Source organism: Anomaloglossus baeobatrachus, chromosome 1, assembly GCF_048569485.1.
Source record: "Anomaloglossus baeobatrachus isolate aAnoBae1 chromosome 1, aAnoBae1.hap1, whole genome shotgun sequence".
NCBI classification, from domain to species: domain Eukaryota; kingdom Metazoa; phylum Chordata; class Amphibia; order Anura; family Aromobatidae; genus Anomaloglossus; species Anomaloglossus baeobatrachus.
In genome coordinates this window covers 586,447,645-586,462,162 of record NC_134353.1, presented here as the reverse complement: position 1 = coordinate 586,462,162, position 14,518 = coordinate 586,447,645, and the positions used below count along the sequence as shown (strand labels likewise).

At 39.9% G+C, this 14,518-nt stretch overlaps 1 protein-coding gene across 2 annotated transcripts in view; it reads left to right on the top strand.

Annotated features, from left to right (window-relative positions):
• Window positions 1–14,518, top strand: part of TRPM3 (transient receptor potential cation channel subfamily M member 3) — a 714,819-nt gene that overhangs the window by 487,325 nt on the left and 212,976 nt on the right. For both annotated transcript variants that reach the window (XM_075317925.1, XM_075317917.1), the window contains exons 10-12: window positions 2,819–2,919; window positions 6,824–6,958; window positions 11,522–11,572. In XM_075317925.1, coding sequence (XP_075174040.1) covers window positions 2,819–2,919; window positions 6,824–6,958; window positions 11,522–11,572 — 287 coding nt within the window. The remainder of the gene's footprint in view (window positions 1–2,818; window positions 2,920–6,823; window positions 6,959–11,521; window positions 11,573–14,518) is intronic.

Below are 14,518 nucleotides of genomic sequence, written 5' to 3'. Positions count from 1 at the left end.
AGGGAACAGCACATGATCCAAGGCACACCACATCCTCTGTAAAACATGGTGGAGGCAACGTGATGGCATGGGCATGCATGGCTTTCAATGGCACTGGGTCACTTGTGTTTTTTGATGACATAACAGCAGACAAGAGTAGCCGGATGAATTCTGAAGTGTACCGGGATATACTTTTAGCCCAGATTCAGCCAAATGCCGCAAAGTTGATCGGACGGCGCTTCATAGTACAGATGGACAATGACCCCAAGCATACAGCCAAAGCTACCCAGGAGTTCATGAGTGCAAAAAAGTGGAACATTCTGCAATGGCCAAGTCAATCATCAGATCTTAACCCAATTGAGCATGCATTTCACTTGCTCAAATCCAGACTTAAGATAGAAAGACCCACAAACAAGCAAGACCTGAAGGCTGCGGCTGTAAAGGCCTGGCAAAGCATTAAGAAGGAGGAAACCCAGTGTTTGGTGATGTCCATGGGTTCCAGACTTAAGGCAGTGATTGCCTCCAAAGGATTCGCAACAAAATATTAAAAATAAATTATTTTTTTTTGGGTTTGGTTTATTTGTCCAATTACTTTTGACCTCCTAAAATGTGGAGTGTTTGTAAAGAAATGTGTACAATTCCTACAATTTCTATCAGGTATTTTTATTCAAACCTTCAAATTAAACATTACAATCTGCACTTGAATTCTGTTGTAGAGGTTTCATTTCAAATCCAATGTGGTGGCATGCAGAGCCCAACTCGCGAAAATTGTGGCACTGTCCAAATATTTCTGGACCTAACTGTAACTAGAACTGCATTTGCAGCTAAACTGTTCCGAAAGACTGGCGCGGAGGGCACACGTGCACTTCTAGTTAAATCACCAGCATCCATGGGTTGTCCTATAGACTGGGATGTGGCTGCCGCTAATTTGTTTTGTGCCTTTTAATCATGGTCCTGAGTGAGGTGTGTTTACGTACCACGCAGTATGTAACATACCACTCTCTAACCCTCTGGAGCAAAGCATGAAGACCGGCGCCGTTGCAGAAGGGCGCCAAGCGGCGTTACAGTGTGTGTGACTCCCTGGCAAAACCAGGTAGTCACACACACTTAGACCCCCGCATAACACCTTCCCTCACATACAGTTACATACAGCTGACCTGAAATCCTAATCACCCCCCCCAGGGATAGACAGGCACACCAGTGGGCGGGACCAAGCGGATGGAGAACACCCACCTAGGGGTCTGGAAAGCCGGAGCGGGAAAATAGAGAGTCAAAGTATGGAGACACTGAGAAAGGGAAGTGAACAGCGGAGGCAGTGTAAGAGCTGAGCATGAGCTCTGATGGATTTGCATTCAGTTAGCTCTGTTACATAAATGACTTACAGGCAATTGGCAGCAACAAAATGGAAAAAAAATACTGAAATACTGCTGAGACGTTTCCTTAACTTTTCATTTAGAAAGAAGATAAACAAAAAATATCTTTGCAGAGGTATACATATTATTTATAAATGGCTTCATGTATGTGAACATTATGTACAGAACATATTATGTACGGATCTGTGTTATATGCTACCTCAATATGTATCTGAAAAAATGTGACTGAAAAAAATGTAACATATGTCATCTATTTCAATTTTACTGAAATTACAAGCAATGCTTAAAGGTAATCTGTCAGGTGATTTTCTATTACAAAACTAATGGTATCCTGGAACAGGGCTTGGGCAGACCTTTCAGGATCAGTAACTTTTATTGCTGTACCTTATCCTGTTATCTTGCTGTAAGCCCTGGAGAATTCAGTTTTATGCACCAGCTAGTCAAGCAGATGTGAATCCAGACTGATTATGCACTGCTCCCCATGCCCACCTCTCCCTTTCTAGCATCAGTGATAGTAAAAGTCTTCACTGTCATTTACTCTGGATGCTGAGAAGTGGGCATCAGCAGCGCATAATCAGTTTTGATTTACATATTATTGGCTAGCCATCATGTGACATTGAATTCTCCAGGGATTATTCCAGGGATTATTCCAGGATACCATTAGTTTTGTACTAAAAAATCTCCTGACTTTTTCCGTTTATTGAAGGACTCCATACGCCAGTTGTACAGGCCTTGATTTTCCTGCGTGCATGAGTCCTAACAGTGAAAGTTTATTAATTAAAAATTAATTGTTATAAACTAATTCCTTAAAAAATAATGGCAATTTTATTATATATTTTGTTGAATTGTATTATTTCTTGTAACCACATCAGGAATACTAAATAAAAGTCCTAAGGCTAATCTAACAGTTCATTTTAATAACAGCAACAGCAGAAGGATATAGGATTTTTCTGTGCTAAAAGCTAAAGTCTGCATTTACTCCATGTGACTGCAGACTGCAGAATCAGGACAATATGTGGTGCGTGCACTATCACTATTGCCCGGTATTCCTAGTGGGAGTGTATGTGATTTGCATACTTATGGTTGCATGCTGAATAGATACGTCCAGCTTCTATGAATAGAAGGGAATTGAGAGAAGCAGTATGAAACTGGCCAGCACGTGGCCACAAGTATGCAATCACACACATGTGGCCATAACGGGTAACAGTGTCAGCGTGCACTTTTGTTCTGAGCCCAGCCAACCGCTTGAAACTATGACCAATTAATTATTATATTATTAGTAGCATTTGTATTATTATTATTAATGTAATAATGTGAGATGATTAATGAATTATTGCTTAAATAATCGAATGGGAATATTTCACTTAATGTGCTGCATAGTGAAGTCACGCTGTAGATGCGGAGTACATTACTGCATTTTTCCATACTATCTGACTTGTTACTGCTATTTTCCTATATATAATCAGGTGCCAATGCCTCTGCTCCGGACCAGCTGAGCCTCGCATTAGCCTGGAACAGAGTGGACATCGCTCGAAGCCAGATCTTCATCTATGGACAACAGTGGCCGGTACAGTGTTAGATGTTTAGGATGTGTTACTAAATGGATTTAATTGTTACAGATTTAGAGAGAATTAATTTTTTAGTAAAGAATTAAAGTGAACCTATCAGGTGCAATATGCAGTTCTGGGTGCATATTGCTAATCTCTGCCTAATCGTCCCTGTATACACTAGCATACACTGCTGGCCAAAATTATTGGCACCCCTGCAATTCTGTCAGATAATACTCAGTTTATTCCTGAAAATGATTGCAATCACAAATTCTTTGGTATTATTCTCTTCATTTATTTTGCTTGCAATGAAAAAACACAAAAGAGAATAAAACAAAAATCAAATCATTGATCATTTCACACAAAACTCCAAAAATGGGCCAGACAAAAGTAATGGCACCCTTAGCCTAATACTTGGTTGCACAACTTTTAGCCAAAATAACTGCGAACAACCGCTTCCGGTAACCATCAATGAGTTTCTTACAATGCTCTGCTGGAATTTTAGACCACTCTTCTTTGGCAAACTGCTCCAGGTCCCTGAGATTTGAAGGGTGCCTTCTCCAAACTGCCATTTTGAGATCTCTCCACAGGTATTCTATGGGATTCAGGTCTGGACTCATTGCTGGCCACTTTAGTAGTCTCCAGTGCTTTCTATCAAACCATTTTCTAGTGCTTTTTGAAGTGTGTTTTGGGTCATTGTCCTGCTGGAAGACCCATGACCTCTGAGGAAGACCCTGCTTTCTCACACTGGGCCTACATTATGCAGCAAAATTTGTTGGTAGTCTTCAGACTTCATAATGCCATGCACACGGTCAAGCAATCCAGTACCAGAGGCAACAAAACAACCCCAAAACATCAGGGAACCTCCGCCATGTTTGACTGTAGGGACCGTGTTCTTTTCTTTGAATGCCTCTTTTTTTTCCTGTAAACTCTATGTTGATGGCTTTTCCCAAAAAGCTCTACTTTTGTCTCATCTGACCAGAGAACATTCTTCCAAAATGTTTTAGGCTTTTTTAGGTAGGGTTTGGAAAACTCCAGCCTGGCTTTTTTATGTCTCGGGGTAAGAAGTGGGAGTCTTCCTGGGTATCCTACCATACAGTCCCTTTTCATTCAGACGCCGACGGATAGTACGGGTTGACACTGTTGTACCCTCGGACTGCAGGGCAGCTTGAACTGGTTTGGATGTTAGTAGAGGTTCTTTATCCACCATCCGCACAATCTTGCGTTGAAATCTCTCATCAATTTTCCTTTTCCTTCCACATCTAGGGAGATTAGCCACAGTGCCATGGGCTTTAAACTTCTTGATAACACTGCGCACCATAGACACAGGAACTTTCAGGTCTTTGGAGATGGACTTGTAGCCTTGAGATTGCTCATGCTTCCTCACAATTTGGATTCTCAAGTCCTCAGACAGTTCTTTGGTCTTCTTTCTTTTCTCCATGCTCAATGTGGTACACACAAGGACACAGGACAGAGGTTGAGTCAACCTTAATCTATGTCAACTGGCTGCAAGTGTGATTTAGTTATTGCCAACACCTGTTAGGTGCCACAGGTAAGTTACAGGTGCTGTTATTTACACAAATTAGAGAAGCATCACATGATTTTTCAAACAGTTCCAATACTTTTATCCACCCCCTTTTTTATGTTTGGTGTGGAATTATATCCAATTTGGCTTTATGACAATTTTTTTTATTTTTTTTCATTGAAGACAAATTAAATGAAGATAATAATACCAAATAATTTGTGATTGCAATCATTTTCAAGAATAAACTGAGTATTATCTGCCAGAATTGCAGGGGTGCCAATACTTTTGGCTAGCACTGTATGTTTCTTTTTAAGGATATGGACACCTTTAAGGGTATCCATTTTTGCAACTGGATTTCATTAACATTTTTACACTATTTGGCTTTTCCAGATTCTTTGTTTCTCTGCACATTGCTGGCTGCTGAATGAGTTGAAGGGTTATTTCTGTTGATGAGCGAGCACTAATATGCTCAACTGCTTGGTACTCAAAATGAGAGGATGCTGAAGACAAATACTTTAGTTTCCCATTGACCTCCATTTTGATCGGTACTTGAATCGCACCCATCCGAGTGTCCGGCTTTCTTATTTTGAGTACCGATCACCCGAGCATGATAGTCTTGCTCATCACTGGTTATTTTCCATATTAATAGATACACGTTGGTAATAAAAACAAGCAGTTTTGTAATTCACTGCACATTAAAATTAGCACCCGTTCTTGAGATATTAACATTTTCTTTTGTTTTTAGCATGTTATCTAAGAGACCGACCAACTTGCAAGTACAGCCAAAATTAGGAGTTAATATGGCGATCTAGTGATTGTGGACAGCTTCAAAATATTGCTTACAAGCTGAATAGGAAAGAGCTTGTAAGCACTGCCCAAGTTCAGCTGTCTAGCATCGGTGGCTGGTCTCGAAAGCAATAGCATGTAAACAAAAGAAAACTGTTAATATCTCAAGATTGGGTGACAATTTCAATAAGCGTAAATTGCTAAATTTACAAGCACAATCTGACAATAGTCATTTATAAACATGGGAATATTGGAATAACCCTTTAACTGATAATTAGTGATGAGTGAACACTGCCATGCTCAGTTGCTCGGTACCCGAAACGAGCAGATCAGATGCTAAGACAGGCTTGATTCGAGTGCCGAATATAATAGTCAATGGGAAACTCGAGCATTATTTTAAAAATAATGGTGGGCACACAAAATATTGACACATTGGGCACAAGTTGGTCATTTTCACTTATGGGTGTACTTACTTTTGTTGCCAGCAGTTTAGACATTAATGGCTGTGTGTTGAGTTATTTAGAGGGTACACCTAATTTTACACTGATATACAATGCTGGCTACTTTACATTGCACCAAAGTGTTATATCTTCAGTGTTGTCCCATGAAAAGATGCAAAAAATATTCACAAAAATGTGAGGGATGTACTCACTTTTGTGACATGTTGTACCTGCAGTTTAGTGGGAAAAAAATGCATCCATATCCATTAACTTAATTGGAGATTCTAGCTCCCAATTTTAGCAGCAATTTTACAACTATAGGTCAAAAATCATCCCTCTAAGGCCTCTGTCACACGTTCGTGCCTCCGGTACGTTTTTGGCAGTTTTCTCACGTACCGGAGACACGTACACACGTGGACCTATGTATTCCTAATGGTTTGGACACACGTAAGTATTTTGGAACGGAACGTGTGTCCGTTCCGTACTTACGTGTGTCCGTGTGTTTCTCACGCTGACATGTCCACGTTTTCTCCGGCATCACGGGTGTCACAAGGCCCGCACCCGTACCACACGGATGTTGTGTGGATGTGGTCCCGTGTGACACGCGCCGGAGAAAGCTCACGTGTCAGAGAAAAAAATAACAAATCTTTACTCACCTTCTCCAGCCCTCCTGTCTCTGCCGCTGCTGTCACTTGCTGCTGACCGCCGCTCATTATGCTCATTTAATATTCACTTCACTGCGACCAGAAGCAGCAGCAGTGGGGAGTCGGCAGGACTGGTGACCGAAGATCAGCACCACGGACAGCAGGAAGGACCAAGTGAGTATGCAAATTACCAGTTCTCCGTGTGTTATCGCGGATAGCACATGGAGAACACACATGGTCCGCACGTACCGGAGACACGTACTTACTAAACGCAACACACAGGGAAAATACGTGTCTCGCGGCATGTACGTGATTTTCACGTATGTGTGGCAGAGGCCTAACACTGGGGGCAATACAAAACTTCAACCCTCATTCACTATAAATGCATGTCAAAGATGTTTTCAGACACATTATTCCATGATGGTTAGGTGTAGAAACATTCTATTAGCAGAGAAATTATGTTAAATGTTGTTCTAAAATATAGTAACTTCAGTCTGATTTTTACTATTACTGGTTATCCTTTTATTAGGTTGGGTCTCTGGAACAAGCAATGCTCGATGCCTTGGTGCTGGACAGAGTAGACTTTGTGAAATTACTTATAGAAAATGGAGTCAGCATGCACCGTTTTCTCACCCTTTCCAGACTAGAAGAACTATACAACACGGTAAGGAGAACAGACTTCATTATCTAACTTCATATTTGGCCTTCTGGTGTCCTTACGTGGCAATTGTATTTTTGTATTGACTGCTTAGAACTATTTATAAGATATAAAATTTTAAACACTGTGTATATGAAAGAAGAGCTATAAAGAATACAAACATGAATATATGCCATACAGGATCTCTCAAGAACCCATAAAGTGACTATAAGGCCTTGTGCGCACTTGCCGTTTTTTGTTGCGGATTTCCCGCGGATTTGCTGCATGTTTTGCTGCAGAAAATGTTCATAACATCTCTGCAGTGATTCACCAGCAAATCCTATGGAAAAAAAAAAAGCTGTGCGCACTATGTGGATTTGACAGCTGCATGTTTTGCTGCGGGATTCTCGCAGCAAAAACAATTGGATGTCACTTCTTTTCTGCAGGTAGCTGCGGGATTTCACTCCATTGACTGTAATGTAATCGTGAAATCCCGCAGGGAATAACGCAGGTAGCAAATTCTGTGCGGTTCATTGTGTTTTCCCGTGTCATTCCCTGCGGTATTTCGCGTTTTCGGGACATAATGTTCATCACTGCTTGCGTTTTGCAAGGAAGTGATGTCATTATGACAGGAAGAGGAAGCGGAGCAGAGAGTAAACACACACAGATCACACTCACACACAGACACAGACAAATAGAATACACATACAAATCAAACGTACATATAAAAATAAAAAAAACAAAAAAAAACCGCGGGCTCCGCTGTATTTTTACCGTCCAGCCAAGGTAAACGCACAGCGGCAGCCCGGTATTCTCAGGCTAGGGAGGGTGAGGGCCGGGGTTAATGCCCCCCTCCCGCAGCCGAGAATATCAGCCCGCAGCTGCCCCGGGACTGTCGCATCCATTATGCCACAGTCCCGGAGTGTCCCCGACTCTTCCAGATTGCCGTGATGTGGTGGCAATCCAGGTAATAAGGAGTTAAATGGCAGCGGATCGCTGCCATTTAAGTCCAGGCTTAATCATGGCAGCATCTATGAGACAGCTTACATGATTAACCCATAAGTAAAGTGAATAAACACACACACCGAAAAATCCTTTATTTTAAATAAAAGACAAAAAAGCCCCCTCTTCACTCCTTTATTAACCCCTCCCAACACACAGCTCCGGCGTAATCCACGCAGGTCCCACGACGCTTGCATCCAGCCGCATCTGACACAATGTACTGAATGCAGCCTCGTAACGAGCCTGCAGAGGTAACCACAGGTCATTTCTCATGGTCGGTAATGTGAAGACACTATCGCTCGCGAGAAATGCAGTGTGTGCTCACAGGGACTATCTATTGATTAATAGAGGACAGATCAATCTATTGATTATCTTTCCATCTATCTCTCTATCTATCTTTCTATCTATCTATCCTTCTATCTATCTATCTATCTATCTATCTATCCTTCTATCTATCTATCTATCTATCTATCCTTCTATCTATCTATCTATCTATCCATTATCTATTTATTTATCTATCTATCCATTATCTATTTATTTATCTATCTATCCATTATCTATCTATTTCTCTATCTATCTATCCATTATCTATCTATTTCTCTATCTATCTATATCAGAAGGAAATTACCTTTTTTTTTTCAATGTGCTTTATTGCATTAAAACACATGTACCAACCCGCAGAAAAATCGCACCAAAACCACACCAAAACAGCACCGAAACCTCAATGAAACCGCACCAAAACGCAATAAAGCGCATGCGGATTTCGGTGCGGTTTTTTTTAGTTTTTTTTTCCGCCGGTGCGGAAATCTTTCAGAGCCTGCGGAATTTTCAAGTGCGCACAGGGCCTAAAAGGTATAGAAGAAGATCCATAGAAGCTCCAAGATAGGGTACAGACAAAGCCGTGGTATGACTTTAGCACTGTACTATGTCCGAAACACATCGGATTTTGCAAAGATTCTAAATTTTACATGTACCTGGAACATTTTAAGCTGTACTAATAAATTGCCAAATAGTTGGATACCTTCATTTGCTTTGTTGACTTCTTAAACTAAGCAAGGGCTTTGATACTTTGTGTTGAGGATCTCCACGGCTAATCTACAGGAGCTGGGGAACTTTTTACTTTGCGGTTATCCAAGATCGTGTACCCTCTTCCAATTGAAAGGAACACTCTGAACAGAATTGATGCCTCTTTATGATATTGCAGGCCTTTAGGGTGAAATACATGATGCACTAATTTGTCTTTGACGTACTTTGAATCACAATAGTTAAAAATTGTTTGTCATGTATGGTCCAGCCAATATTATAATAAATAGGGGTTTTCATATAAAGCTGCATAATCTGGTCATCAGCCAGTATCTAAGTGAAGTGACCATGTGCTATTGGGTGCATGGAGGATGTGGGGATAGGTAAATAAGGAGGGACCAAATACTGAGGAAAAATTAGACCAAGGGGAACAGGGAAAAGTTAAATTAGTGAAGTGAGGTGATAATGATTGCCCTTAAAAAAAAAAATTAACACTACGTCAATACAAGTGAGACATGATATATACGAGTTAATTCAAGCGATACACAAGAATGGCAGAGAATTTCTTATACAATCATAAGAACTTTCCAGGACTAAGCATATACCCCATTCATGTTGGTCCATATTTGCCTTTAAACGGGTTGTCCCACAAGTAAAGTTCATTTTAATTAATAGATCTTGGAATATTAATAAGTTCCACAATTGGATGTTTTATAAAATGTTTCTGAGCTCCCATAATCTTATAAATGTGCCCCTGCTATGTGCTGTGTAATGGCCAAGTCTGACCATACAGGGACATGGTCTAATCATAGCACATCTCATGGGCCGGGGAGGATGTAAAAAAGTATAAAACTCTACAGCATGGAATCTCAAATTATTCTTTCTTTAAGGTAAAACATTTTTAAAACAGGTAGGAAAATGTTTTACCTCACAGAAAGAATCAGCCATAACCCCATGCAGTAATGTCTGTATTCTCTCTTTTTAACTTCCTCCCAAGCCCAGGAGATCTGGTATGATCAGACCATGTCCCTGTACAGCCAGACATGGCCATACCACATTACATAGCAGGCACACATTTATAAGATTATATCAGCACAGGAGAAAAATATTAATCACATCCAATTCTGGAAATTATTATTATGTCAAGATCTATTGATTAAATTCAACTTTTAAAATGAACTTTGTTCATGGGAAAACCCCTTTAAGTGTATAGAAATACCTTTGTGATAGATAGAATAAAAAAATAATCGCTTGTTATCCACTAAAGTTCAATTCTTATAAATTATTCATTTTATTCAGGATAATGAATTCCTATCAAAAGTGACAAATACAAGTGATTGCCTCCGTTTCCTATTCGGATGCATGTATTTACAGAATGCCACTTGCGACCTTCCTTCTCTTGTAAATCACCATGCCTGAGAACCCTAACACAATCCTTCTGAGCATCTTTGTTATAAATAATCTGTTTCTTTGGCTTGTACATGTCCCCAGGTGTAGTGCATTACAATATCTGTGATTTATACGCACTGAGGATATCTAATGTGTAATATAGAAGCGAGGTACACTAAGGTAAACCCATAATTCAAAAATTAAACACATTTATAAAATCAGATTCTAAGACCTCTTTTCCTTTTTCCAAGGCATTATGAATTAAGGTGCCATCTTTTCTAGGATTAGATTTTAGAATATTGTATTTCCAGCTAAATCTTGATAGTGAGGTCCCTGGCCGAATATTTCAACTATGGCTTCACAAAAAAACATTCATGAGCTTCAATTGTGCATGGTTTGGGCAGCATGAATCTGCCGTGATTGATTCGAGAGCACCTATGTATAAGGCCTCTGCCACATTCACGTGAAATTCACGCACGTGCCGAGAGACACGTATTTCCCCTGCGAGTTGCGTGCAGGTAAGCACGTGTCTCTGGTACGTGCGGGACACGTGTGTTCTACGTGTGCTATCCGCGATAGCACACGTAGAACCAGTAATTAACATACTCACCTGGTCCTTCCTGATGTCCGCGCTGCTGTCCGTGGTGCTGATCCTCGGTCTCCAGCCCTCCCGTCTCCCCGCTGCTGCTGCTGCCAGGCAGTGAAGTGAATATTCAATGAGAATAATGAGCGGCGGTCGGCAGCAAGAGGCAGCGGCAGAGACAGGAGGGCTGGAGAAGATGAGTAAATGTTTTTGGTTTTTTTTCACTGACACGTGAGTTTTCTCCGGCGCGTGTCACACGGGACCGCATCCACACTACACCCGTGTGGTGCGGGTGCGGGCCGTGTTACACCCGTGCTGCAGGAGAAAACACTGACATGTCAGCTCTTTGAAAAACGCACACACGTACAAACGCACACGGACACACGTTCCGTGTGGTTTTACGTGTGTGTGCCTGCTACAATAGGGTAGCATTGCTTAACGTGTCTCCGTGCCGCCGGTATGTGTAAAAAATGACAAACACGTGCCAGCGGCACGGATGTGTGTCGCAGGCCTTAGAAGGAGAGGGCAATGTGCATGAATACTAATAGCATTTAACTAATTTCAGGATTTTTTCCCTTTTTTCCATTCTTCAGAGACACGGGCCATCTAATACCTTATACCATTTGGTCAGGGATGTCAAAAAGGTAAGAATAGATACTACAAAAGGAAGAGGTAACTTTTATTCTGCATTCATCCCTAGATCTTAGTAACTCTCTATTTTGCATGAGCTTTTCTTCCAAGTGTTATTATTATTAGTATTTACCATTTTTTGCCTCACTTTACTACCACTCCTATACATCTTGTTATTATTACTGTATGTATCAAGACGTTTATTAAAAAGTTCCATTAAGAAGCTAATTAAATAATAGGGTCGCCGACATATATGTTTTCTGCAGACGGACACCCGAACGTAGTCGACTACGTTTTGGTGTCCGTCTGCAGAAAACGTATATATGTGCAAAAATGGTGAAGACAAAGCAAACGCTAACGGAGCCTGCTCCATTATAGTCAATCGCGCATGTGTCCGAAACACATTTTGCGGGGTGGGGGAGGGGTGGTTCGGACAGATGCCCCAACGGGACCACTGAACGTAAGTAAAAACGCAGTGTGAAAGGGGCCTAACACATGCTTATCCTTTCCATGAAAGAGGTCAGCTGTAGAGATGAACGAATATATTGAAATCCAGTTTGGAGAAACTTTTCCCCAAAATTCAATTTGCAAAAAATTGATTTTGCATAAATTGCAAAACTACAAAGCCTTCAGCAGCCCTGAAACGGCTCTGAGGTCTTCTAGAGCTGTATCCAAATTGTTCCAAGCACTTTAACACAAAATCAGCCTTAGTAATGTCAAAGGGACCTCAAAATAGAAATGGAGGGTAACACAGTAATAAACACCAGCCCATTCACAACAGCCCACTGGAAGACTTTCCATGGTTTTTTGGGGAGTTTTTTTTAAAGAGGACCAACCACCAGGATTGTTATATGTAAACTAAAGCCAGTGCTATACTGGTGCTATCAGGCTGATTCTTTACATACCTTTAGTTGTGAGATCGAATGTATACTTTCGGACATATAGACAAGTAAAGTTTATTAAATGTACTGTTATTTGATGAGAGGTGCAATGGAATATCTAATAGGTTGGTTGGGTTTTGCTAGTTATTCCCACTCCTGTCTGCCTGCCTGTTCCACCCCCCCCTCCCCCCCATCCTTCCTCCCTCCTTCCTCACCCTGTAGTAACAGAGACAGGGGGAGGAAAGACAGGCAGCAGACAGGTGTGTGAATAACTAGCAAAACACAACCCACCTATTAGATATGTTGTAACTTCTGTCAAGCAAACAACAGTGCATTTCACAAACTTTACTTGCCTATATTTCAAAAAGTATACATCCAATCTCACAACTAAAGGTATGTATAGAATCAGCATGATAGCGCCAGTATAGCACTTGCTTTAGTTTATATATGAAAATCCTGGTGGTTGGTCCTCTTTAAATTAAAGCATCGACTACATCCAAGATGATTGGCAGTTATTTTAAAAGAAAGGGAACGAGTGATTACATTTGTACTGCCCAAACCACAGGGAGAATGAATCAGGACCTGGCTGAATGATTGCAACAAGGTATGTTTTACTATGAATTACTGCAGCGTATCAGAGTAAATTGACTAGACTCTCCCTATATATGCATAAAGGGAGAGATCTGTCAGTCAAAAATATTGGGGCGGGAAGATGGCAGCAGGGGAGTACTTCAGACTAGTCAGCAGAGATGCATAGTCCCCACCTGCTTCTCAAATGATGTGTACTCTGAAACGCTGCAGAGTGTCAGCGTGGAAAATATGTAACTGTGATTGCGCAGTCAGACTCTGGTTCAAGCTGCCCATAGATTAGACAGCATGAATCTAACAACAGATTCCCTTTACTGCACTCTTTAGGTAGACCAGCTACAGTTCAATGTGCATAGAACAATCGTTAACACAATTGTTCTGTGCCCATTGAACATCGCGTCATTGGCGGCAAGTCTCTTGTTCACACAGGACAATGTGCTACTGAGAACAATGAGCTAGCTTAAAAATCATCTCACCTCACGAACAACCATTTTGCTGGTTTATTGGTTGATTGCCAGCCTGTTTAGATATGACAATAATCTGGAAACTTGTTCTTGATTATTGGCCTGTCCAAATGGGCCTTAACTGTCTTCCTATTGTTAGATTATGAAACTAAAAACTTATGTTTGAAGATACCGTACATCCATGAAAATACATCATTTATGAATATTGTAAAATAAAAATAGTGAACTTAGTTTAGAATAATATAACATACGATGAGAATGATACTGGATTGGCTAGAATTGTATCATGCCCAAAAGATTGAATACATGCAAAATAAAACCTTGATACATACTTCTCATGTGTTGGACACATTCACCATCAAACTATACTGTAGATTTTCTGTTCAGCAGAGATAGATGCTTCTTACAAAGTCGTTACTTGCATCAACAGACATGATTTGTGAAGAAATCATCAGTTCTTTCAGTGTAAGAAAAGTAGAGTGTGCAAATGAAATGACAACATTCCAATACTGTCATTCTATATTTACTTCCAATTGTCAGTAACACATATGGTTTGTTAAAGAACTGTGATATTCACAAATCTCAGATGTAAATATAGATTCATAATTACTGTGTGTGGTTTGTAGATGTGAATAGGGTCAATTTGGATTTCAATTTCAATATGTGAATATATATATATATATATATATATAATATATATACACATACTGAGCCATATATCCCCATTGACACTACAGAGTGTATATATAAATATATATATATGTATATATATATATATATATATATATATATATATATGTTTATGTATATATATTTTATATATGATGTATATATATATATATATATATATATATATATACAGTGTGTGTATGTATATATATATATATATATATATATATAAATATATATATATACATATATATATATATATATATTTTTGCACATATGTTAGTATCTTATTATATAAGTAATAAAATACAAGTACATAAGTTTTGTCTTATCTAATTAGAGGGATTTCTCTACTTAG